General features: G+C 50.9%; 2 protein-coding genes across 6 annotated transcripts; both read left to right on the plus strand.

Annotated features, from left to right (window-relative positions):
• The first annotated feature begins 86 nt into the window (after window positions 1-86).
• LOC146384699 (calpain-2 catalytic subunit-like) lies at window positions 87-13,431 on the plus strand. 5 transcript variants are annotated; one of them, XM_084929802.1, is made up of 21 exons: window positions 87-437; window positions 985-1,054; window positions 4,071-4,189; window positions 5,130-5,263; window positions 5,742-5,910; window positions 6,088-6,171; window positions 6,251-6,336; window positions 7,076-7,141; window positions 7,235-7,395; window positions 7,571-7,740; window positions 7,832-7,843; window positions 8,027-8,238; window positions 8,371-8,407; window positions 8,559-8,624; window positions 8,747-8,804; window positions 8,881-8,945; window positions 9,413-9,481; window positions 9,886-9,964; window positions 11,321-11,437; window positions 13,119-13,177; window positions 13,259-13,431. In XM_084929802.1, the coding sequence occupies exons 1-21, from the start codon at window positions 201-203 to the stop codon at window positions 13,280-13,282; spliced, it is 2,094 nt and encodes a 697-aa protein (XP_084785928.1). In that variant the 5' UTR covers window positions 87-200; the 3' UTR covers window positions 13,283-13,431. The 5 variants fall into 5 exon arrangements, 2 of the variants coding, with proteins under 2 accessions (XP_084785928.1, XP_084785929.1); XM_084929803.1 differs by lacking the exons at window positions 13,119-13,177; window positions 13,259-13,431 and adding an exon at window positions 10,706-10,721 and having other exon boundaries at window positions 11,321-11,411; XR_014800354.1 differs by lacking the exons at window positions 13,119-13,177; window positions 13,259-13,431 and having other exon boundaries at window positions 9,886-10,721; window positions 11,321-11,411.
• Window positions 13,432-13,532: 101 nt separating this feature from the next.
• LOC146384700 (calpain-1 catalytic subunit-like) lies at window positions 13,533-25,025 on the plus strand. Its single transcript, XM_084929808.1, has 22 exons — window positions 13,533-14,274; window positions 15,246-15,486; window positions 15,574-15,643; window positions 18,445-18,563; window positions 18,702-18,835; window positions 18,991-19,159; window positions 19,339-19,422; window positions 20,486-20,571; window positions 20,650-20,724; window positions 20,798-20,958; window positions 22,217-22,386; window positions 22,465-22,476; window positions 22,553-22,764; window positions 22,844-22,883; window positions 22,958-23,023; window positions 23,104-23,161; window positions 23,246-23,310; window positions 23,397-23,465; window positions 23,583-23,661; window positions 23,735-23,848; window positions 23,936-23,994; window positions 24,717-25,025. The coding sequence occupies exons 2-22, from the start codon at window positions 15,247-15,249 to the stop codon at window positions 24,741-24,743; spliced, it is 2,109 nt and encodes a 702-aa protein (XP_084785934.1). The 5' UTR covers window positions 13,533-14,274; window position 15,246; the 3' UTR covers window positions 24,744-25,025.
• Window positions 25,026-25,128: the final 103 nt, after the last annotated feature.

Genomic DNA, 25,128 nt, shown 5'->3' on the forward strand with positions numbered 1-25,128 from the left:
AAATACAGTAAACACGTCACGTACTGCGTTTCCCTGCTCAGAGGGAGGTGTACGTCTGAGCGGTTGGAGGTGGGTGGAGGCTGGCAGAGGCTGTGGCTCCTCCTCTGGTTCGGGGCGCGGTCTGCGTGGGGAAAACTTTGAGCAGCAGAAGTTGTTGGAGTTTACAGCCGTGCGATCTTCCTCCTGTCCTCCTCTTCATCATGTCCGGCGTTGCGTCCACTCTGGCCAAGAAGCGCGCTCTGGCCGCGGGCTTTGGCACCAACGCGAACGCGGTCCCGTACCTGAACCAGAACTTCAATGCGCTGCGCGCCCAGTGCCGTTCCGCGGGCAAGCTCTTCTGCGACCCGACGTTCCCCGCCGCGCCCGAGTCTCTGGGCTTCAACGAGCTGGGCCCGAGCTCCTACAAGGTCCGCGGAGTCAGCTGGAAGAGGCCCACGGTGAGGACCGGGGGGGGGGGGGGGAGGGGATGGGTGGTTGTGCCTGATGGAAAAACACACTGTTTGGTACTCAGAGAGATTTTCACAGATGATAATCTCACAGACCTGTGAGAGGAGCAGGCCTCCGGCAGGGACATGAAGGAGCAGAGAGGAGCTTTGGTGAATCTCTGCTCCGTTTCCTAAAATGCGTCCCTTCAATCTTAAGCATGCGCACTGAGTCACTCCCTGATGAGTCAGTGCTTGCTGCTGCAGGAGGAAGAGCAGCGAGGGAGCGGTGGGCGTGCACGCAGACAGTGAGTCCGACCAGCTGTTTCAGGTGGAGGAGCTGAGGTTAACCTGAGAGCTTCAAGTGATGGCGTGCGTGCGCGCGTTTGTGTGTGTGTTGGGAGCAGATTCAGTCTGAGGAGCAATCTGAATCTGGGAGATTCTGAGAACCTTCACAGACAATCTGAATCTGGACACACACCCCAGCAGCTCTGTGTGCCCCGCTCTGAGTGGGCGTGGCCCTGACCAGCATCATTAACACTGTCTCTGGTTTGTCTTCCAGGAGCTCACCTCTAAACCGGAGTTCATCGTGGGCGGGGCCACCAGGACTGATATCTGCCAGGGCGCACTGGGTGAGTTTCCTACTGTCTCTGAGCACATCTCACCCGGTCTGTGCTGGCTGCCACGCCTCCTGATCGTTCAAACTCATTGAGCCGATTGAACGAAAACCAATCAGAGAGCAGTGCTGGTGTGACATCACTCACAGCTTCAGTCAGCTGAATTCTCATTTTGAATCAGACTGCACAGAGGTCAGAGGCCACAGAGCTTTCAGCCATAAAAGGATCTGTGAAGTGGTCAGCTGATCGATTCTGATCTACACCATTTCGTTGTCATGGAGACCTCAGACCTTTACTCAGTAAAGCGCTGCGCTTTTCATTTCAAACTTTATTTATTCCACAAACAAACCAGAGCGCATCTCCCCGACAGCCACGCTGTCACACTCTTTCATGGTTTATGGCGTTTTATTATGATGTGATGATGTCAGGATGTTCTGACGTCATTGTGATGTCACAGGGTGTCATAAAGAATAAAGTGTGTTGTACAGCTCTCGCTATTTATTACTCAATATGGGTTCTTACATGTTTAATAACATGCTTATTAACATGGTAATAAACCTGTTTATAACATGTTTAATAACCTGTTAATAAACAGGTTTATTAACAGGTTATTAAACATGTTAATAACACATTTAATAACATGTCATTCTGCCTCAGGCCGTCGTCGTTGCACAGACAGAGGCTAAAGAATCATTTCCACCTTAAAAGGCAGCAAGAAAACAAAGTTGCCATGACAATGCTCTCAGCTGGTTCAGTCTAATCTCCTTCATGATGTCATCAGTGTTTTCCTACTCGCTCTCTAAACATTCTGATTTCAGCAGAGCACACACACACACACACACACACACACACACACAAAGATAGTATCTCTGTGGTCACATGATCACAGGCTTTAAAGTCTCAGGCTCACAGTGGGGGGCACATGCCCCCCCTCCATCAAATTGCTGAAGAACTTTTATTTTAATGAGAAGCAGCTGAGCGGCTCTGCCACGCTGGACCCTGATTGGCTGAACAGGAAGCAGCAGACAGGAAAAGGCTACCAGCCATTGTTAGAGAGAGAGAGACATCAAATATCAGAGAGAGAGCGAGGGGCATGAGCTGTCAGCCAATGAGGACACACCCTCACACACACACACACACATGCCTGTGTTTGCAACTCTGTGAGGACATCCAGCTGTCACATGACTCACAGCCTGAAGTTGAGTCTGGTTCCATGTGGACCTGATCCAGATGTGGACCTGATCCAGGTGTGAGCGTGCCTGCAGCCCGGCGGTCCTCACAGGGACACAAACCCAGTGCCTGTGTGGTGGTGGATGAGTCATGTTCGTGCCTCGGTGAAACCCCAGAGCACTGTTGTGTAACGCTGAGCTGCGATTAGAGGTGGAGCTCTGTCTCTGGATGTTTGTGGTCACAGGCTGCTTTCGCTGCACTCACTTCCTGCGGCGCTGTCTGAGTTCCTCCTGAGGCGTCACGGCGGTCGAGCGAATAATTAAAGTGTGAGCTGAGGTTTTTCTTGCTTTTGCATGACAGGAAGCAGAGCGTCTGTCTGAACATGTGATGATGATGATGATGAATATCTGTGGCAGCGTGTTTTCGTTTTTTCTCCGGGCTCTGTTAGAAAAATGTGACCTGTAACGGTGTGCACCAATCAGAGCTGGGCATACTTTCAGGGTTAAACTGCACGCTAATCTCGTTAGCGTCTGTGCAGCCTGTAGGGGGCAGCACTAACCAGCCACTCCAGACATGCAGTTCCTCTGACGTCCAGCGGAGGCAGCAGTGAGTCAGTGCCCATAGACTCCCATGTTAAAACAAACATGTTTACAGCCTGATACTCAAACTGATCGATCTCTGTAGGTAATTTCATCCTTCATAGCAAGTTTCAAGTTTCAGATTTTATTGTCATATGCAGATAAACAGCATAGCAACATTTACCCGTAATGAAATTTGTTGGCTCGTGCTCCTCAGCTTTACATGAACATATAGAAGTGTGCAGTTATATTAAAGATAACAATAATAATAATAATAAAAACAACAAAATACTAAAGTATTAAATATTAGAGAATTTAAGACGGCTGTTTCGTATTTACAGTTGTGTAAAAACTGTGCAATGAGGATTTAAAGTGGTTAAAGTGACTGTGTGTCGAGTCCTGTATTTGTAGTGAGTGTGTAATGGTGTGTGCAGAATGTCAGCAACTGGGGGAGCATGACTGTAACACAGGACCCGCGCACACGACTGGTTAATGCTTAGACTGTCTTTTATTGAGAAATAATCTGCGGTTTTTGGCACCCGCCTCGGACGCAGCCGCTCCGACTCTCTCCCAGCATCACCTGCTCCTTCTCACTGCGGACACACATAAGACACATCTCCCTCATGAAAACAGTCCTGTTCAACTGACTGTGTCACCCCTCCTCTGCAGCAGGCCAGCAGACCACGCCCCCACCACAATGATTTTATAATGGCTTAGGGGGCGCGGCCTCTTTGACTGACAGGTGGATGGTGACACAGTAGCTGCTAGCTTGACCTGAGCTGGATCTCTGGACCGTGTTTCTGCTGTTGGAGCGTCTTTAATGATGCCATGTGACCACTAACCTGGCTGCTGTGAGGTTACTGTATGACGAAGGCTTATGATTGTTTGTTACTGATTAGCAGGTGTGTGTGAGTGTGTGTGTGTGTGTGTGTGTGTGTGTGTGAGATAGTACTTGTCCAAATATAACCATTTCCTGAAATGACCCAATGACTGCTTGGCCCTCCAGCTGTGTGCCCCCACTCCACCCCCCGCAGTCGATTCCCATTCATTTCCTGTGGCGGTCACCTTTGACCGCGAGCACCACAGATGTAACACGTTTGATTAAAACACAATGAAAGAGGCGATCATGGCTTTAGTGTGGAGGATGTCATAAGGCCTTGGGCCAATCAGGTGTAAAACATATTTATGAGTGTTTTAGTTGTAAATCGGGGTGACAGGAAGTAAGGCCTGCAGGGGGCAGTGCTGAGGAGTGGGCGCTGACTGAGTGTTTCCTGTCTGTCCAGGTGACTGCTGGCTGCTGGCGGCCATCGCCTCTCTGACCCTGAATGAATATGTGATGGCCAGAGTTGTTCCCACGGACCAGGACTTTGGGGACAGCTACGCCGGCATCTTCCACTTCCAGGTAACTAATGTGTGATTCTGTGAAACACCTGTACAGGTTGATGTTGTCAGGCCTCGCTGACGTAAAGCTGGACCCTGTGGAGCTGCGTCAGCGGCCGGCGGCGATCGGCAGAAAGCTGCGGCTCTCACAACAACGCCAGCAGCCATGTTTGTCACACCTCACGCTCCACCAAGCTTTCCACTCACGTGGGAGTTTATGTGTTAGTGCTTCGTGCCGGGCACGGCAGCGAGCTGGGCGGGGCCTTGTAATTACTGAGAGTTATGCTTTTGGTGCTGAAGCTTCTGTTTATGACGGTGGCACGCCCTGCGGAAACAGTACTGCGTGAGTGTGTTATTCCTGCTGTGTGCGAGGACTCACTGAGTGTGGGTCGTTAAACCCCGAGAGAGAGAATCCAGCAGAAACACAAGCGACCAATGACCTCGCAGATACAGAGCGACCTCTGAAGGAGGACGGCGCAATAACCTTATCTGTCTGCTTTTTCTGTAACTCGACCTGTGTGAGGTGTTTTCAGCGCAGTGTTCTGACCGATGCATGAAACCATCTGTTTTTCATGCCTTTCTCTCTACACGGCGTGCTGCGGGGAAACGCCCGTTCTAGCGTTTGAGTCTGAGGTTGGTTTGGAGCACCTGACCATCGCACAGTCCTACTCTGAAGCATCACGCCGCTCGGGTCTCACTGTTACTGGTCCGTGAGAAATGGGCTGCTGTGATTGGTCAGAATTCACCTGCGATAAGTTCATAAATGTTATTTTTACTTTTACAGAAATGAAAACACGTTCAGCCTTTTGTTTGCTTAAAAACCTAAAAATATTCTCACAGCTGTTACTGAAGTGGGTGGGCCCTGGCCATTAGACCCGCCCACAATGCAGTGATAGGTTGCAAATTCACAGAGACTTTCAAAGTAAAAGCCTGACATTCTGTCCTCTGCTGTCCCTCCGCAGTTCTGGCAGTTCGGTGAGTGGGTGGACGTGGTGATCGACGACCGACTGCCGGTCAAAGACGGCGAGCTGATGTTCGTGCACTCGGCCGAGGGGAGGGAGTTTTGGAGCGCCTTGTTGGAGAAAGCCTACGCCAAGTAAGACCCGCCTCAACTGAAGGGGGAGGAGCAGGACCAGTGCAAAGGCTTCTGGGAATCAGGAGCCTGGGGGTTCTGACAGTCAGAAAATTCTGATTGTCTGGAACTGAGATGTTTATCAACCCTTATAACAAAATCCACAAACGTTTTTTGGCTATATGTTGTGTATAATATGTTTTTATATTTATTTATTATATATTTTTGTATCGCATTTGATACATTCGGCAGTTTTGGCAACAATTTTGGACAAAAACATAGTTTAGTCTGTAACATGTTGAAATGATGTCAAGTATTGATCACGTTGATGAGATGGAGGTCTCAGAAACTCATGTATCCAATATAATATAACGGGCTTTACAGGGTTAACCTCACATTCACGCCCAGGGTTAGTGCATGGGAGCTTCTGACCCCCGCCGTGGATGCTCTTGGTCTTCTGGTGCTACCTTCAGGTCTGCCATTCTGTGCTCTTTGTGTGCAGAGTGAACGGCTGCTACGAGGCGCTGTCTGGCGGCTCCACCACTGAGGGCTTCGAGGACTTCACTGGCGGCATCGCAGAGAACTACGACCTCAAAAAGCCCCCCTCCAACTTGTTCCAGATCATCAAGAAGGCGCTGGAAGCGGGATCGCTGCTGGGTTGCTCCATCGATGTGAGTGTGGAGAGAAACCATCTTTTTCCTTCAGTTAGTGAGGTTCTCTCAGATTCTCCGAGGTGTCCCGTGTGTTTCGGGATTATTCGATGGAGGAGGCGAAAGCCGGGGTCAGAGTTGGGTTGTTGGCCTTGGACTCGGGGTCAGTGGTGATGGGCTGTGCTTGTCTCTCTGCAGATCACGAGCGCCGCAGACTCTGAAGCTGTGACTCATCAGAAGCTGGTGAAAGGCCACGCCTACTCGCTGACGGGCGCCGTGGAGGTAATGTCAAAAGAGAAGCAGTGAGGATGAGACGGAGATGAAGGAGGAGGAAGTGACACGTAACTGTTTTCATTCCCAGGTGAACTACCGAGGGCGTCAGGAGAAGCTGGTGAGGATGAGGAACCCGTGGGGCCAGGTGGAGTGGACGGGACCGTGGAGTGACGGGTAACCAACTCAGCCTGAGAGCTCCTCCAGCTGCTCGAGCTCATTTTGTATCTGCTAAAATGTCTGAAGTCAGGCTAGGACGACAGATCAGCTGACAGTAAACCTGCTGAAGTTATCTGAACTCCAGCTGCCGTCACCCTGGTTACTAGCAGGTGGCCTCTGATTGGCTGTGCAGAGTTTAGTGAGTGGTGTTTTCACTCGAGTGCACCAATGAACAAAAACAGATGCTGGGAAAAAGCCATTTAACCAGAGTAACAGCGTGTGGAGGTCACCGCACCCGCCCCACCTGTAGGGCAACCTAACCGGTTACAACAAAACACATACCTGTCCTGCAGGGTACCTTCAGTGCTGAAGCCTGATTGGTCGGTCCAGTTACCTGTTCTAAGAAAGCAGGATGTGGAACGACAATCAAACGTGCTGAGTCACTCCTGATGGAAAAGGAAGTGCTGCCTCCTCACAGCAACCCCTCAGCTTTATGTAGACACAGCCTCTCAGAGCAGGTGAGCCAACCTCAGAGCGCCACTCAGGTTTATTTAGACAGCACCACATCACAACAACAGTCGCCTCAAGGTGCTTTATATTGTAAGGTAGATCCTACAATAATACATGCAGAGAAACACCCAACAGTCACATGACCCCGTATGAGAAAGCACCTTGGCGACAGCAGGAAGGAAAAACTCCCTTTTAACAGGAAGAAGGTTCAGAACTCTGAGGCTTTGATCGGTTCTGCTCTTTGCAGGTCGTCTGAGTGGAACTACGTGCAGGGGGAGTGTCCTCACAGCAACGCAGAAGATGGAGAGTTCTGGTAGGCGGAGTCTCTGTGCGCACAGCACACCTGCTGGGGCCGGAAGCTCAGGTGTGCTGACAGGAAGCGCTCTTCTCTGTTCTTTCTCCCCAGGATGTCCTTCAGCGACTTCCAGCGTCACTACTCTCGTATCGAGGTGTGCACTCTGACCCCGGACACCATCGAGAACGACTCCGTCAAACACTGGAGCGTCAGCAAGTTTGACGGCGGCTGGAGGAGAGGCTCCACCGCCGGAGGCTGCAGGAATAACCCGTGTGAGTAACCTGCTGCAACACTGAGACCATGTAACCAATCAGAAATGAGCATTATTTGTGGGGGCTTAAGTTTTCTAGAACCGCTAGTGGAGGATGACCTGGCGGGGGCGGGGCTTTCCTCGCTGTGATGCTTTGCAGCTGCAGGAGGTTTCAGGCTGCATGTTTCTGTCTGCAGACACGTTCTGGACGAATCCGCAGTTCGTGATTAAGCTGGCCGAGGAGGACGATGACCCCGACGACGGCGAGGTGGGCTGCAGCTTCGTGGTGGGTCTTATCCAGAAGAACCGCAGGAAGCTACGCAAACAGGGCGAGGACATGCACACCATCGGCTTCGCCATCTACGAGGTGAGAACGTCCGAGAAAATCTGATGTGAAGGATTCAAAGACCAAACACGTGACCAAACTCTGAACTCTTCTTCTCTTCTTTTTATTTCAGCTTCCACAAAAGGTGAGTGCTGAACCTGCAGGTCAAAGGTCAAAGCTCTATTCAAGTTCTTTTATACAATCAGGATATTTCCTGTGGTAACATCGGCGATGTCAAGCAGAATGCTCTCAAACATGGATACACATTTTCGCTCTCTTTGGCCACACCTCCTGATGTCCCGATTGGCTGTCCTCTCTGTATCTGCAGTTCCACGGCCAGAGGGACGTACACCTGGATAAGAACTTCTTCCTGAGCCACGCTCAGACGGCGAGGTCAGAAACCTTCATCAACCTGCGTGAGGTCAGCTCTCGCTTCAAGCTGCCGCCGGGCGAGTACCTGATCGTCCCGTCCACCTTCGAGCCGCACCTGAACGGAGACTTCTGCATCCGGGTGTTCTCCGAGAAGCAGACGGAGACCGTGTAAGAAATCTGCCGCTGTGGGGGTGTGGTCGGGGGGTGTGGTCGGGCACTGAGCTCTGGCCGTGGGGGCTTCGGGGTCTTGCGTGTTTGGTTGGCGCTCTGATGTGTGACTCGCAGTTTTCTCTCTCGCAGGCCCTGCGACGACCCCGTCAGTGCCGAACTCGATGATGTGAGTAACACTCAGACTCCACACTCACGGTTTTTAAACAGGAAGTAACGCCCTTGAGGTCGGCGTTGTTAGAGACCCCGAGCCTCAGTGCTGCGCCATGTCTGCAGGTTAGTGATGATGTGCTGACGGTTGCTATGGTGTTTGTGTCCAGGAGACTGTGTCGGACAACGAGGTGGACGCCGGGTTCAGGGGCCTCTTCACTAAACTCGCCGGAAGTGTAAGTTCATCCTCATCACGCGTGTAAACGCCCTAACAGGAAGTCTCCCACACCTGCTGCGCGGCGGCGTGCAGGTGCGCTGCCCACAGACGCCTGATTGGCTGCTCGTGTTTGTGTTTCAGGACATGGAGATCTCTGCAGTGGAGCTGAGGACCATCATGAACAAAATCGTCTCCAAACGTGAGCTGAAGATTCGACGCCTTTTACCTGAACACAGAGCGCCGCAGGTTTCACTTCCTGTTTTCTCTTTCAACAGGAACTGACATCAAAACTGACGGCTTCGGCGTGGAGACGTGCAGGGTGATGGTGAACCTGATGGACGTATCCTTTAGGTATTAGAGAAACAGGAAATGATGCCAGAGTGCAGGCGTTAAAGCAGGGTTGTCACTCACCTGTCAGTAAGTAAGTAAAATTTTATTTATATAGCACATTTCTAGAGAAAAAGATCACAAAGTTCTTCACAAGGTATAAAACAAAAACAGACACAAAAAAGATGTTTTTAGTGATCACTGAGTCTGCAGATCTTAAGTTCTGAGGAAGAGAGTCCACAGTGACCAAAGCTCTGTCTCGCTTGGTTCTCAGCCTTGTGTGCTGAATAACAAGTAGGCCCTGATCACAAGATCTCAGGGACCTACTAGGGACAGAGGGCTGTAAAGATTCAATGATGTAGGCTGGTGCTTGTTCTTGAAGAGCTTTAAAGGTCAGAACCAGCCAGTGCAGCTGTATCAGCAACGGCGTCACATGAGAGTACTTAGATGTTTTTGTCAGTGATCCTTAACCTGCAGCAGGACAGCGGCAACGGGAAGCTCGGCCTCGGGGAGTTTGCCACGCTGTGGAAGAAGGTGCAGAGATACCTGGTGAGACGTGACCTTTGACCTCTAATCCCGAATGTTGTACTGACAGGACGAATTTTATATGTACTTACCTGTGCGTGCGTGTGTGTGTGTGTGTGTGTGTGTGCGTGTGTGTGTGTGTGCGTTCGCACGTGTGTGTGCGCGTGTGTGCACGTGTGTGTGCGTGTGCACGTGTGTGTGCGCGTGTGTGTGTGTGCGTGTGTGTGCGCGTGTGTGTGTGCGTTCGCACGTGTGTGTGCGCGTGTGTGCACGTGTGTGTGCGTGTGCACGTGTGTGTGCGCGTGTGTGTGTGCACGTGTGTGTGCGTGTGCGCGTGTGTGTGCATGCGCACGTGTGCGTGTGTGTGTGCACGTGCGTGCGCGTGTGTGTGTGCGTGCGCGCGTGTGCGCGTGTGTGTGTGCGTGCAGTCCATCTACAAGAAGAACGACTCTGATAACTCGGGGACGATGTGCACACCTGAGATGAGAGTGGCCTTCAAAGACGCAGGTCAGTCTGTTCTTCTTCTGCAGGAACAAACGAAGCGTTCGTTTAATGTGACGAGCTTAGAGTCGTCGACCTGTCCCGGGTCTTTGCTGGCGTCTCGTCTTGTTTCGTGCTGTGATTGGCTCACCAGCAGCTGTCGACCACTTCCTGTCTGTTGCTCATTAAACGTGTTTGCGATTCTGTTTGGGGCGGGGCCTCAGGCGTCTTTGGCTCCCCACCAGTTTCTTTCCACTGGCGACTTTATGCTAAGGAACAGGAAGGGCCACATAATAAAACCACCTGACTTCATTTAACAGGATGACACGGTGATGCGTTTCAGCCGAGCTCGGGACACGCCTCCGTGGGGACGTCCTCCGTGATGTCACAGATGCTGTGGGCTGTTTGTGTGCGGACTGTGAGTTGTGTTGTGGCGACGCGCTCGGCTCTGGCGTTGCGATGCTTTACTTGTCTTCACCCTCAGAGGTGGAGCTGCTGCAGTTTGTGGTTTAAAGTGTGAGTCACGGTGATTCCCCGCTGACTCACACTTTAAACAGAACACTCCTCTTCCTCCTCCGTGGCCGGGGTGAGGAAGACGCCTCATCTTTCCTGTTGCTGCTAAACAAATGAAAACAAAGCCTGCAGACTTTGTCTCCTGCTCACTAACATCTCCTCTTCTTCTCCTGCTCCTCCTGCAGTCTTTCTGTCTCTGTCTAACTTGTGTGTTTCCTCCTCCTCCTGCTGCTGCTGCTGTGGATTTACGGGCAGCGAGCTGATGGAGACGGTACGTTTCATCTCTGCTGGCAGCATGAAGGTCACCTCAGGGTTAAAGTTTCAGGATCTGGAGCAAGTTCAGCTGACTCTGATGTGCTCGCTTACTGAACCCAGATCAGTGTCTGACTGCTCCTTATCATCCAGAGTCTGGTGTTTCATGATGTTTGATCGGTTTAAATAGAAATATTGATTCGTGTTGCTTTCATATGATCTGAGAACCATTTAAACTAAACTCTGGAAGTTTGACATCAACCTCAAAGACATGAATGCAAACGTCTGGTGGATCCTTACAAATCTCCAGTGTTGGTCACAGTTAACGTGAGACGGCCGAGTTCTCACAATTCATCATCGAAGACAGCGGCAGAGCGCAGCTCGGCACTAGTTTGTGCGTTTGAGCTCGCTGCATTACACCGTAGGTGGCAGCGATTTGGTCGTCTGTCAGAGCACCTTTAACTGACATCACGACCAATCAAGCTGCAGCTACACGATGGCGTCTGCAAGAGTAAATAGAAAGCTTACACTGACGAACTTCAGTGACCATTATTTACCAGTAATGATGATCAAGTCTGTTAGCTCTGATAGCCGCTAACAGCTACCATCTTCCTGCAGGTTTCACTCTCAATAACAACATCTACCAGCTGCTGGTGGCCCGATACGCCGACCCCGACATGACCATCGACTTCGACAACTTCGTGGGATGTCTGATGAGGCTGGAGATGATGTTCAGTGAGTTGGCGCTTCGCTGCTAACGAGCTCAGAGAGGCCAGTCAGTCAGTGGGAGGTCAGTCTGTGGGGGAGTCAGTCTGTGTGGGAGGTCAGTCAGTGGGGGAGTCAGTCTGTGTGGGAGGTCAGTCTGTGGGGGAGTCAGTCTGTGGGGGAGTCAGTCAGTGGGGGAGTCAGTCTGTGGGGGAGTCAGTCTGTGGGGGAGGTCAGTCAGTGGGGGGTCAGTCTGTGGGAGGTCAGTCTGTGGGGGAGGTCAGTCAGTGTGGGAGGTCAGTCTGTGGGGGGGTCAGTCTGTGGGAGGTCAGTCAGTGGGGAGTCAGTCAGTGGGGAGTCAGTCAGTGTGGGAGGTCAGTCAGTGGGGGAGTCAGTCTGTGGGGGAGGTCAGTCTGTGGGGGAGACAGTCAGTGGGGGAGTCAGTCTGTGGGGGAGTCAGTCTGTGTGGGAGGTCAGTCAGTGGGGGAGTCAGTCAGTGTGGGAGGTCAGTCTGTGGGAGGTCAGTCTGTGGGAGGTCAGTCAGTGGGGGAGTCAGTCAGTGGGGGAGTCAGTCAGTGGGGGAGTCAGTCTGTGTGGGAGGTCAGTCAGTGGGGGAGTCAGTCTGTGGGGGAGTCAGTCTGTGTGGGAGGTCAGTCAGTGGGGGAGTCAGTCTGTGTGGGAGGTCAGTCTGTGGGGGAGTCAGTCTGTGTGGGAGGTCAGTCAGTGGGGGAGTCAGTCTGTGGGGGAGTCAGTCAGTGGGAGGTCAGTCTGTGGGGGGAGTCAGTCAGTGGGGGAGTCAGTCTGTGTGGGAGGTCAGTCAGTGGGGGAGGTCAGTCTGTGTGGGAGTAAGTCAGTGGGGGAGTCAGTCTGTGTGGGAGGTCAGTCAGTGGGGGAGGTCAGTCTGTGTGGGAGTCAGTCAGTGGGGGAGTCAGTCTGTGTGGGAGGTCAGTCAGTGGGGGAGGTCAGTCTGTGTGGGAGTCAGTCTGTGAGGGAGGTCAGTCAGTGGGGGAGGTCAGTCTGTGTGGGGGAGTCAGTCTGTGTGGGAGGTCAGTCAGTGGGGGAGTCAGTCTGTTTGGGAGGTCAGTCAGTGGGGGAGGTCAGTCTGTGGGGGAGTCAGTCAGTGGGGGAGTCAGTCTGTGTGGGAGGTCAGTCAGTGGGGGAGGTCAGTCTGTGTGGGGGAGTCAGTCAGTGGGGAAGGTCAGTCTGTGGGGGAGTCAGTCAGTGGGGGGTCAGTCTGTGTGGGAGGTCAGTCAGTGGGGGAGGTCAGTCTGTGTGGGGGAGTCAGTCAGTGGGGGAGTCAGTCAGTGGGAGGTCAGTCTGTGGGGGGGAGTCAGTCAGTGGGGGAGTCAGTCAGTGGGAGGTCAGTCAATGGGGGAGTCAGTCAGTGGGAGGTCAGTCTGTGGGGGGGAGTCAGTCAGTGGGAGAGTCAGTCAGTGGGAGGTCAGTCAGTGGGGGAGTCAGTGAGATAAGGAGTTCTTATTGGAGGACCACGGATTGGAGGGCGTGTCTAAGCTCCGCGAGATGTTTGGAGCTTTGTGACCTCCCTCAGGTAGGAGGAGTTCCGCAGGGCGTTGGAGGCTATCACAGGAGGTCTCAGTGACTAGCGGTTAGCTTGCCGGCCCCGTGACGTCTCGCTGCGTCTCTCTGAGTTTTAACTTTCCCTCTGTGCTGTGACCTTTAAACTTTAACGTGCGACGGGCTTCCTCCACAGAGGTCTTTAAGAAGCTCGACACTAACGGCAGCGGTTTCATTGAGCTCGACTTCCAGCAGGTGAGACGTATAACGCGGTGACGTGTATGTGTCAGTGTGAGCGCAGAGGCTGACGACGACCATGTCTTCTTCTTCTTGCAGTGGTTAAACTTCGCCATGATCTGAGCCGCAACCTCAGTGGTTACTGCAGCACGCCTTCTTCCCCGTTTACTGGCCGCCTCACTTCCTGTCACTGCTCCTGTTTTATATGCATGGTTGAGTTTCTACACTAACTTACTGACATGTAAAGTCAATAAATTCTCCAAACCTGGAAACTGTGTTTGTGTTTTACTAATGATCAACCTGTAACTGGCCACGCCCCCGTGTGTCGGTGCTTCACAGTGAAAATGGTGAAGCTGCTCTTGAACAGACGCCTGCCGCGAACATTTCACTTTGTGTGGTGTTTCCTGAGGCTGACGCAGGCCGGAGCTCAGTTTCATTTCATAATTAGATCAGCAGCTGTGAGAGGTCAACATCTGGCCGCAGGTGACTTGGCTCCTCCTCACACTCACAGATCGAGCAGGTGACCAGTGACCCGCTCCACAACAAAAACATCCGAGTCAGAAAGTGTCTGAGCTCATCATAGGTCAAAGTCTACGTCGTTACGAGAGGCAGCAGGTGGAGTGTCTGGACCAATATTTGAGCTTCCTGATGATGTCACAGTGACGGTCTGAAACATGAAAAGAGAAACAAGCTTTGGTGCACAGGTGTCACAAAAACAGCAAAGCTTAACAGACTTACGTCCCGAGGCGCCCAACAAGTGCTCCACAGCACGGCCTCCATGAAGCAGCACATACTGCAGCCTGATTGGCTGCTAAAAGCAGTGATCGATTAGTGATTGATTGGTGATCTTCTCAGATCCTTGTGTTCTTCCTGCAGGGTCACATGTATGTGACATCATCACTGCAGATCAATAATTCAGAGAAGCATCAGCCTAGTGCAAACACAGCCACTTCCTGTTAGAATGACTGATCACGTGTGCGCGCGCGCGGCGATTTAGCCCCGCCCCTCCCGCCGGGCGGGGCGCGGTGCTGCAGCTCAGCATCCTCAGCAGCATCCAGGACCCGGTGCAGACCACATCCCGGAGCAGGACACGGAGGAGCTCCACACGGGTGCAGGTGAGCCTGGAGCTGGGACCGAACCGGGCTGAGCCGATCCCCGTCGGTCCCTCTGTTTTTTCCGTTTCCGGTTTGATCAGCTGATTTCTCCGTTTTTGCGCTGATTCAAGCAAACTCTGATTACATCATTGCGTCGCTGGACCAATCAGAAGCCTCAAAGCTGCGTGTAGATTCAGACAGAAACAAGAACAAAATCAGCTGTTTACCGTTAATGACGTCACGGCTCCTGTCACGAACGGCAGAAATATTATGACGCGATCACAGTTAACGGGGTTGATGCAGAAAGTCCTCAGCCCAAAGGCATGACGGGAAAACGTGTTCCTCAGCTGAGTTGGGACAAACCATCCGGTCCTCTGATCGATCAGCTGTGATGAGTCCGCAGCTCTTTGAACTCACACAGCTCACACAGGTGTGTCCTCACCTGTGTGAGCTGTGTCGTCCTTACATGATTTTTGTGGTGCTCTATCACAGCGTACGGATTGATTGGTTGATTTTTGTCTGAAACAAGAGCAGGTGTGCTGATGGTCCTGCCTGAGGGCTAAGTGGGCTCCTGCTGTGAAGCTTCAGTTCAGTCGAGTCAGTTTCATATGTTTTATTTACACGTGATCAGTCACCTCAAAGTACTTTGTACTGTAAGGTAAAGACAATAATACAGAGAAAAAACCCAACAGTCATATGAGCAAGCACTTTGGCGACAGCGGGAAGGAAAAACTCCCTTTTAACAGGAAGAAACCTCCGGCAGAACCAGGCTCAGGGAGGGGAGGGGCGGGGCCATCTTCAAACTGTAGGAGAGGGAAACAGAAGTGTTTACCTGATGAAGGTCACCTGGGGTTTGTTTACAGGGTCAGTAGAAAAATGTCAGCATCAGTTTTACTTCCTATCAGCTGCGAGCCTGCCAGACAGACTCAGGTACAAACCTGCTTTCCTCTGCTCTGATTGGCTGCTCAGAGTTCTGATGTGTTCTGGCTCAGGATGTTTACAGGCGTGTCCGAGCGGATCCAGATGGACCGGGCCCGAGCTGCGGGTCTGGGCTCGGTCCAGCAGGCCGTGCGCTACCTGAACCAGGATTTCGAGGCCCTGAGGCAGGACTGCCTGCAGAACAGGACCCTGTTTGAGGACCCGATGTTCCCCGCAGAACCCGGCTCGCTCGGCTTCAAGGAGCTCGCCCCGTTCACGGCCAAAACCAGAGGAGTGGAGTGGAAGAGGCCGACGGTGAGCCTCCACACACACACACACACCCACACACACACCCACACACACACACACACACTCATACCTGCATCTGATTGGCTGTTCCAGGAACTGACACGAAACCCTCAATTCATTGTGGGCGGAGCCACCAGGACCGACATCTGTCAGGGCGCTCTGGGTAAGTCATGTGACCTCTCACAGGTTATCTGTCCAGGTTTAACGTACTGCTAGTTATCTGGCGGTTATTAAGCAGTTGTCAGAGAAGCTTTGCGACAGTCATCGAGGCAGTTATCAGGTAGTTATTGGTGCAATAATTGGTGCAGTTATCGAGCGGTTATATGCAGCTGTGGCTGAATGAACTTTAGTATCAGCGCTGGAATAAAAACTCAGCATCAAACCCAAAATCAGCTGCAGACTCGCTGACTCTGTCCTGACCCGCCAGCTCAGATCAGGACTTTTTGTTTGCTTTGACGCCGTCACAGAGACGCTTATATGCAAACATCCTTATTTTCATTGCCAGAGCTCCCAGTTTGCACTGGGACAGGCTCAACCGGTCTGGTATGCAGTGTGAGTCGGCGGTTGGAACTTTCCAGTAAATCAGGTGTGTGATTCTTAGAACCACACACAGAAACCTGCACTTCCTGCTCCTCCAGCACCTTCTCCTGAACTCCAGGAAACTGTTTAGCACCGCAGAACCTTGTGGGCCTCTTGTTTAGGTGGTTCTCGATGCTGGTTGGTTAACCACACTGACCTGTGCATGTGTGATTTGTTGTTCATTAACAAGCCAGTCATCCTGAAACTCTGTGTTTCTGCTTTGAACAAACGTTATTCAGCACATGCAGCACTTCGGCAGTCATGTGATACAGGCTCCGCCTCTTTCATGTAAACGTGCTGGTGGTTCGATCAATGAACTCCAGGCTGATTGTTCCAGCTGATCATATACATACATACAGTTAGAGTTGTGTTACACTCCCCTGTCTCTTCGGTCAGCTGAGGCCAACTCTGCATCTGTGAAAACAGGAAGTAAACCAGGTCCTCACAAACACGCAAACACCAGCATGTGTGTATGAGTCAACAGACTGGTCTCTGTGTGTCTCACACACACACACACACACACACACACACACACACACACACACACACACACACACACACACACACACACACAGTGAGTCAGCTGGGTGGAGTCCTGTGTGTGTGTGTGTTGAACTGGACAGGAATGATCGGTATGAACCCTCCACCCTGGCCGCTGGTGGGAGGAGCTCAGGCTTGTTTTCGATGCTTTGGCTCCGCCTGCTGGAGGCAGAGAAGCACTTTATAATAACAGGGGACTCAGACTGAGTGATCAATAACAACTAAACAGTAATAATGGATCAATAACAAAAACAATCAGCATTAACTTTCCACTGCGCTGCTTATTGATCCCTAAAAGCAACTCACAGAGATAAACAGGAAGTGGACAAAATACCAGAAGCACTTGCAGGGCTACGAGCCTGGCTCTGGCGATCCTCACTCTTTACTTCAGTTTTGAGTTTGTTTACTTCCTGTCATGTGACCACTGTTTACCAGCTGTAACTCGTCCCTGTGTGGATCCATTTTGGTTCAGTTCTAATGTTTTTGTCTAAAGTCAAAACTTTTGGCAATTCCAGCTCCGCGCGAGCTGGCAGCCTGTTTCAGCGGCGCCTACTCAGCACTGAGTAAAGTACTTACTTACTTTTTATTTTACTGAGTTTTTCTGAGTTTTACTCTTTTATATTTGTGTGTTTCACTTTCTTCTGGTTTGCTTTTTGGTTGTGCACACAATGGAGGAAAGACCTTTTTTTGGAGGGGGACAACTCAGGGACAGTAAAGGAAATTTCTATTCTATTCTTTTTATGTTTTTATTTTATTTCAGAATTCCCCATGTTTTTAGTTTTAGTTACCATGGTTACCCTGCTCCACTAATGCCGAGGCAGCAGCGGTTAACAGGCCGTCTTCATCACTCAACAACCAGGCGCTCAGCTTCAGTCTCACCTGCCTCTACTGTGTGTGTGTGTGTGTGTGTGTGTGTGTGTGTGTGTGTGTGTGTGTGTGTGTGTGTGTGTGTGTGTGTGTGTGTGTGTGTGGGATCTGTCACTTCTCTGTTCTGATCGTGTCCACCAGCAGAACACCTAAAAGCTCTGATTTAAGTCAGACAAACATCCTGAAACATGCCACATTCAAACATAACATGAATGTCAACGATGATTCCGATTCAGTGGACTGAAGCTAAGAATCACTCTTACTGATCTCTGAGGTCGGGGTCGATCATCCAGTCAGACCTTCCTGAAACACAGGCAGGTGTGCCACCTGTGGTCGGCTCTGAGGTCTCTTTCTCTCGCTCGTTGTGGACTCGCTCAGGACCCAGTCTCCATCCAAGCCTTGAAAAAAGAAGATGAGCGAAGGGGTTGTTTATTTGGTTTAACCCTTAACCTTTTAATTAAGAGCTTAAAATATTGTCTAAGCTTCACCTGTTTCCAGGTGTAAACCAGGTGAACACGAAGAATGTGATGAATATATTTCCTGAAGTAGAGTTTGATGTTACGGGATGCACTTGAAAGCAGCACTCTGACCTGTATTGATCTGTGAACACTGGACGCCCGTCCATTAGCCGGAACCATTAGCAGCTGAATGTACTGTTAGGATTTAGCTTAGCATTAGAGTCCCGAGAGACCGTCAGAAGAATGTCGACAAACACTTCCCAAACTCATCATCATCATCATCGTCCACAGAGTCATGCTGATCTGATGTGAGCTCAGCGCTCCCAGCAGCTCTTTACCTGATTAAAGGTGATGTAACCACAGACCGCCTGCAGAGGGCGCTGCCTCTCCATTCAGGTTTGTCCAATCAGATCAGATTAAAAAGAATAAGCAGAGGCTGCAGCTTCACTTCATTCAGGCTGAAGTAACTTGTAAAAGAGGCTCAGGTGTGCACCTGTCTCACCTGTGTGTGCTCCTGCAGGTGACTGCTGGCTGCTGGCTGCGATTGGCTCGCTGACGCTGAACGAGCAGCTGCTGCATCGCGTTGTTCCTCACGGTCAGAGCCTCAGCCACCAATACGCCGGTATCTTCCACTTCCAGGTGAGACTTTCTGCACCAAGCCCACGCTCATTCACCTGTAAAACGTGTTTTGTGGACATGGTTTGAGTGCGGCTGGTGGTTGATGCTGGATGAGGACACACCTGTCACAGGTGACTGATTCTCCTTCTTGCTCTGCAGTTCTGGCAGTTTGGGCAGTGGGTGGACGTGGTGATCGACGACCGGCTGCCAGTCAAAGATGGCGAGCTGCTGTTCGTCCACTCGGCCGAAGGCACAGAGTTCTGGAGCGCTCTGCTGGAGAAGGCCTACGCCAAGTAAGACCCGCCCACCTACAAACAGGTGTTCATGTTTGTAGGTGTTTGTTTGTGGTTTCAGGTGCCGATCTGCAGCCTCGCCGGTTTCAACGCGATCCAGCACGGCATCTGCGGGTGAACTTTGTGTTTACTGCGTGTCTCTTGTTGTTTCTCAGGTTGAACGGGTCATACGAGGCGCTGTCTGGCGGCAGCACCACTGAGGGCTTCGAGGACTTTACGGGAGGCGTGTCAGAGATGTACGAGCTGAAGAAGGCGCCCAAAGATCTTCATCGCATCATCAGCAAAGCGCTAGAGAGAGGCTCGCTGCTCGGCTGCTCCATCGACGTCAGTCACGTCTCCGTGGAGTCAAACACACAAAATGTCCCGCAGACTTTCAGCAAATCAGTGCAGGCGTTTGTTTCTGTTTCAGGAAGTGATGTCGCAGGTTTTTCAGGTGTAATTATATGTGACGATGTGAAAACGGAGCGTTTGTCCACACTGATCAAACGACCTTCTGTCTTCAGATCACCAACAGCTTCGACATGGAGGCGGTCACCTTTAAGAAGCTTGTCAAAGGCCACGCCTACTCTGTGACAGGCCTCAGACAGGTGAGCTCAGCTGCAAGGTAAAAGTAACAAACTGTTACCTGAGAGTCATGTCAGCTCACCTCCCTACGTTTAAATAACTCCAGAGTGTGATTTTTCACCACGTCACTGTTTAAGGACCAAACTGTGAAACGTTGGATGTAATAAAAAGGATCCAAATTAAATTCATGCAAAATGAATATTTAATTTATTTCTTTCATTTGTCAGAAGGTTCAGTAACACGTGACTGGCTTCATGGTCAGAATCAGAATGACTTTATTTATCCCCAGGGGGCAGTTAGGATGGTTTGGGCGTTTTGGGGTTAAAGGACTAAATGTTGGTGGATTTCCAAAAAAAGCTCAAATCAATCCAAAGTGTGTTTGAGTCGATCACTTCAGCAGCAGACGGCTCCAGATCACGAAATGATTGTAGGCCGGTCGCTTTGACAGCTCTAGGGATGAAATCCTGTGAAAAGTAGGAAGTAGATTCTGCAGCTTGTTGTAGGGCGTTGATGTGGTCACTCTATTACGTTTCCTGGATGGGGCCAAAGCTCACGCTCAGCTCCTTTTTACTGACTTTTCTTCAGCTTTTAATCAATCCAGCCACATCTCGCTGCTGATCGACTTCCAGTTTAAACTGGATTTTAATCTTGTTGGTTGGATTTTAGATGTTTTAACTAACAAAGCTCAGTGTGTCAGCTGGTTCTTTACTATATTATACACTAATGGCTGTTGTAGTACACAGGCTAACAGGCATTTCATTCATTTTTGGGCTCTATCTGATAGATACAGTGAAGAGTGACAGAAAGCAGAGAGAGGGCAAAGGACCACGGGTCGGATTCGAACCCGGGCCGGTTGCCCACTCATCCCAGCGAGCCAAACCGGCGCCCAAAATGATGACCCTTTTTTATAAAGTTTTATTGAATCAGTTTTAGGACCAAGAGACATCGAGTGTCCTTCATGCCTGCTGCACTTTGCAAATCAGTTTCCCATTGGGGACAATAAAGTTAGCATTGACCATTGTTTCTCAGATGAACCGCTCAGTTTTAGATTTCCTCATTTGATCTCAGGTGTTTGTCCTCCTGTAGGTGGAGTACCGGCGCCAGCGCGAGCTGCTGATCCGGATCAGGAACCCCTGGGGTCAGGTGGAGTGGACTGGAGCATGGAGCGATAAGTGAGTGCTGCAGCTTGTCAGACTCGGCTAAGTGGGAGGAGGAGAGCACGGAGAGTTTAACGTTTGTTGGTGTTTCAGCTCCTCGGAGTGGAACGCCATCGACTCGGCCGAGAAGGACGAGATGCTGTGTAAGATGGAGGACGGGGAGTTCTGGTATGTTTGCTCTGTGATGATGACTGTGGTGTCTTTAAAGGACGAAGATGTTCAAACGACTGTCGCTGTGCAGGATGTCATTCCAGGAGTTCCTGCGTCAGTTCTCCCGGCTGGAGATCTGCAATCTGACTCCAGACGCTCTGAGCCAGGACTCCACCAGCTTCTGGAACACCGCCACGTACGAGGGCAGCTGGAGGAGAGGGAGCACCGCCGGGGGCTGCAGGAACCACCCGAGTGAGGACGGAGGGGCAGATACACCTCTTTTATACAAACATGGTGCCGCGCTCAAACTAGAACCAGTTCTACGCAAGCCCACCAAGTCAGGACCTCTGATGTCAGCGACTGTGGGCGGGGCTACCAGTGATTGGCAGACCCAGCCAGACAACCTGTAATCCTGTATCATAATTGGTTCTCAAAGCTGAGGAAATGCAGACTGGTTCTCCAAGGCTCGGCACCACGTTGGTGAAAAAGAGGTCTGAGTATGTCGCAGGGATTGTCTGGCTTGTGACGGGGGTGTGAAGAGTCTATGTAACATGTGAGCATGCGTGTAGGCGCAGCACCTGACGGCAGAGCAGAATGAAGAAGGTTTTGGAGTTGATAGAGACGGCCGCGGTCTAACGGGCTGCAGCCTTTGCAGTGTGTATTAAAAGGAGCAGTACCCTCATTGATCGTGGCTCGAGTTGGGAGTTCGCCTTGTAATCAGAAGGTTGCTGGTTCGAGCCCCGGCTTGGAAAAAACCAAGTTGTTGTTCTCGGTTGTTGTGTCCTTGGGCAAGACACTTCACCCGTTGCCTACTGGTGGTGGTCAGAGGGCCCGGTGGCGCCAGTGTCCGGCAGCCTCGCCTCTGTCAGTGCGCCCCAGGGTGGCTGTGGCTACAATGTAGCTGCCATCACCAGTGTGTGGATGGGTGGAAAACTGGATGTATAAAGCGCTATACAAATACAGACCATTTACCATTGAAGCCTCGTCTCTTCAGTATTCCTGGTGTCTCAGATAATTTCTGCCTGCCTCACTACTCTGCGAAAAGTGAAGGGAGTTGACCCCAAAGGAGGACATCTACCCCTCCCGTCCCAGTCTCCGGACCATGGTCCGACGGCGAGGAAAGGTTAACAATTAGTTAGTCTAGGTGAGCCCAGGTGGCTCTGACTGTTGGCGTACCTTCAGGGTGGCGTGTTAGTGAGCGGGCCTGGACCCGACACAGTTTAAGTCAGTCCATCAGATTTTTACTGAGTCCCCAATCAGCATGAAAGTTTTTGTGCATCTTTATAATCTGGAGGCCAAATTTTAGAGTTTCTCAAACCAATAGCGCTGCTCGGCGTGTTGATCACTGATAAGCAGATGCTACATGATGATCTTCAGGGGCTCAGCTGAACTTCTGTCCTGATCTAAGCGTCTAAAGAGAGAAGCGGAGGACCCAGCATAGAGCCCGCGCTACACCTGACACCTGTGTGCGCCTTGGTTATAACTACATACTCATGATGCTCTCCTGCAGACACCTTCTGGATCAACCCTCAGTATAAAATTTCCCTGCTAGAGGAGGACGATGACCCCGAAGATGAAGAAGCCGCCTGCAGCTTCTTGGTGGCGCTGATGCAAAAAGACCGCCGCCGCTACCGCCGCCAAGGCCAGGACATGCACACCATTGGCTTTGCCATCTATGAGGTCAGAGGTCAGAAAGGTGACGTTGTTATCACGCTGTATTTCTGCTGTTGGTGACGTTTCCTCTGCTCTCGTTCACAGATTCCTGAACAGGTGAGTCACTCCGGTCCGTTTCACTTTTCCGTTTTTTTTAACTCGCTAACGGTGGCGGCGTTGGTCTGTCCCCCAGCACCGAGGCTGTCCCAGCGTTCACATGAAGAAGGACTTCTTCCTGCGTCAGTCCTCTTGCGCTCGCTCAGAGACCTTCATCAACCTGCGAGAGGTGAGCGGCAGGTTCCGCCTGCCGCCCGGTGAGTACCTGATTGTCCCGTCGACCTTTGAACCCTCGAAGGAGGCGGACTTTGTCCTGCGGGTATTCACGGAGAAGCAGTCTGAGAGCCAGTGAGTTCACCATGATCTATCTAGACACCTTTACTTATCAAAATAAAAGACCTCTCAGTGACAGTCTGTGACTCTGCAGGGAGATGGACGACGGCGTGGTGGCGAACTTTGAGGAAGAGGTAAACAAACCAAACTGGCTGCTTTATGACTTTGTGTCTTCGGCCTTTGACCTTCCTGCTCTTCTTCTCTGCAGGAGGAAGTGTCAGAGAGCGACATCGACGACTCCTTCAGGTCCATGTTCGCTCAGCTGTCTGGAGACGTGAGTTCATGAATTAAAACGTTCTTGGACTGAACGTGCAGAAACAGCGAGGACGTTCACTTCCTGTTTCTTCCCTGTAGGACATGGAGATCTCAGTGCGGGAGCTCAGGACCATCCTCAACAGAGTCGTGTCCAAACGTGAGTCTTCCTCAATCAGATGGAGGCTTCTGATTGGTCAGAGAGGTTGGCTCTGATGTGGTTGTGATCTGGTCTGGTTTGCAGACAGAGACCTGCAGACTGACGGCTTCAGCACGGAGTCCTGCAGAGCCATGGTCAGCCTCATGGACGTATCCTCGCCGCTCAGCAGGTTGGACAGGTAAAGCTTGATGACTGATGTCTGAAATAAGACGTGTTGGCCTTGACTCGATCTCAGAAAGATGGCAGCGCTCGCCTCGGGCTGCTGGAGTTTCAGATCCTCTGGAACAAGATCAGGAAGTGGCTGGTGAGTGTGAACAGCTGAAGCTCACAGGTGAAAGATATCGAGTTCATTTCAAACATAAAAACTTTATCTGTCATGAGACGGAGTCCTGCGATGACGAGTTTGGTTTCATGTTTTCAGGGAATCTTCAGAGAGTTCGATCTGGATAAATCTGGCTGCATGAACTCCTACGAGATGCGTCTGGCGCTGGAAAATGGCGGTAACTGAGTGTTGCATTGTTACTGAGCGTGCTCTGTTGCATTAAACTGACCTGAGATCTGTCGCGTCCGCAGGCTTCAAACTGAACAACAAGCTGCATCAGATGCTGGTGGCTCGATACGCCGACAACGAGATCATCGACTTTGACAACTTCACCTGCTGCCTCGTCAAACTGGAGGCCATGTTCCGTAGGTTGATCATGTGACTGCGAGAACATGCACAATAAACCTTTTAACATTTTATTTGTCCTGAGCTGCTCCGTGTGTGTTTGTCAGGAACCTTCCAGCACCTGGACACAGACGGGACGGGCACCGTGGAGATGAACCTCATCGAGGTAAACCGTCTCTGAGCTCCACAAACACTGAGCTTAGACGCGCTCGAGTATCAGACCCATGTTAGTTTCATATGAGCGGAAGCAGGTCTTTGATGTGTTGCCTGTAAGCATCAGTGTCCATCAGGCCTGTGATGAAAATCATGTTTTGGATCATTTTTCTGTGTAAATACTGTTTTCGTATTTATGGACCTGTTGTTCCATACGTGGAGTATCTTCCATCTTCAGCGTACAGTCTATGTTTGTGGATTTGGATCATTTTACAGGAAACTTTAGCGTCGCCTCCGGCTCTGTTTGGGAACGAGGAGGCGCAGAAAGGTGTTTAAGTGCCCCTCCTGCCTCCAGTCTACATTTTATTTATTGTTTTCATAATAACAAATTTATTCTCCTGCGTAAACCAGATTACTGTGGACCGATCTTTTCATTGCTTGAGGAGCCGTGCATAAAGGATGCTTTGACTCAGTCAGATCTCTTGTAAGCCGATGATTTACGGTTCACGTTTTGTCTGAGCCTCTGCGCCAGAGCATAATTCTCACTCGCTCACATTAAAGCACAAACCTGACGACTGATAAATCCATCTTTGAAAAATGACCCCCTCCTTCCTGCGAGTCACGAGGATTTAGGACATGAATATAAATGTGATTATTACACACAAATAAAAGAGTAAATAATCTGTCACATCAAACATTAATCTCACAGACTGTCAACGTGTCTTCTCTCCTCAGTGGCTCTGTATGAGCATGTGTGGCTGAGTCACCTGAGCGTCAGAGCGCCCCCTCCAGGAAGAACCAGTCCATCACAGCTCTACTGCACTGAACTACACTGCAGTACTACTACTATACTACTGCAGTACTGCTACAGTAAAGCATGCAGCAGAAAGATATTAATCAGAGTACTCTGCAGCCTTATTCATATCCTGCATGATCACACACACAGGTATTGTAGCCACACCTGTGCAGGTAGTAGTTTCTATAATCACGGGTCTTCCAGCTGTTGAATGGATGCTGGGAGAAAAATAAAGTAATTGATCAGCATCGTTGTGTCTGTTTCTCTGAGCTTTGCCTCGTTTCCTGTGCGAGGAGCTGCTGATGCTGCTCTTCCCCGACCTGAAGCTTTATCAGCTGACCTTTAACCTGC

This window comes from Perissodus microlepis, chromosome 6 (genome assembly GCF_051167445.1).
Source record: "Perissodus microlepis isolate ML-2025 ecotype Zambia chromosome 6, ASM5116744v1, whole genome shotgun sequence".
Classification (NCBI taxonomy): domain Eukaryota; kingdom Metazoa; phylum Chordata; class Actinopteri; order Cichliformes; family Cichlidae; genus Perissodus; species Perissodus microlepis.

What these genes read in the sequence shown, in the direction of transcription:
- LOC146384699 (XM_084929802.1), top strand. Translation starts at nt 201, where the DNA reads ATGTCCGGCGTTGCGTCCACTCTGGCCAAGAAGCGCGCTCTGGCCGCG. An exon ending in CGCTGACGGGCGCCGTGGAG is followed by an intron (nt 6,172 to 6,250) that starts GTAATGTCAAAA and finishes TTTCATTCCCAG; the next exon opens with GTGAACTACCGAGGGCGTCA. An exon ending in AGAAGGTGCAGAGATACCTG is followed by an intron (nt 9,482 to 9,885) that starts GTGAGACGTGAC and finishes GTGTGCGTGCAG; the next exon opens with TCCATCTACAAGAAGAACGA.
- LOC146384700 (XM_084929808.1), top strand. Translation starts at nt 15,247, where the DNA reads ATGTTTACAGGCGTGTCCGAGCGGATCCAGATGGACCGGGCCCGAGCT. An exon ending in TGGAGTGGAAGAGGCCGACG is followed by an intron (nt 15,487 to 15,573) that starts GTGAGCCTCCAC and finishes TGGCTGTTCCAG; the next exon opens with GAACTGACACGAAACCCTCA. An exon ending in GGGCTGCAGGAACCACCCGA is followed by an intron (nt 20,959 to 22,216) that starts GTGAGGACGGAG and finishes GCTCTCCTGCAG; the next exon opens with ACACCTTCTGGATCAACCCT.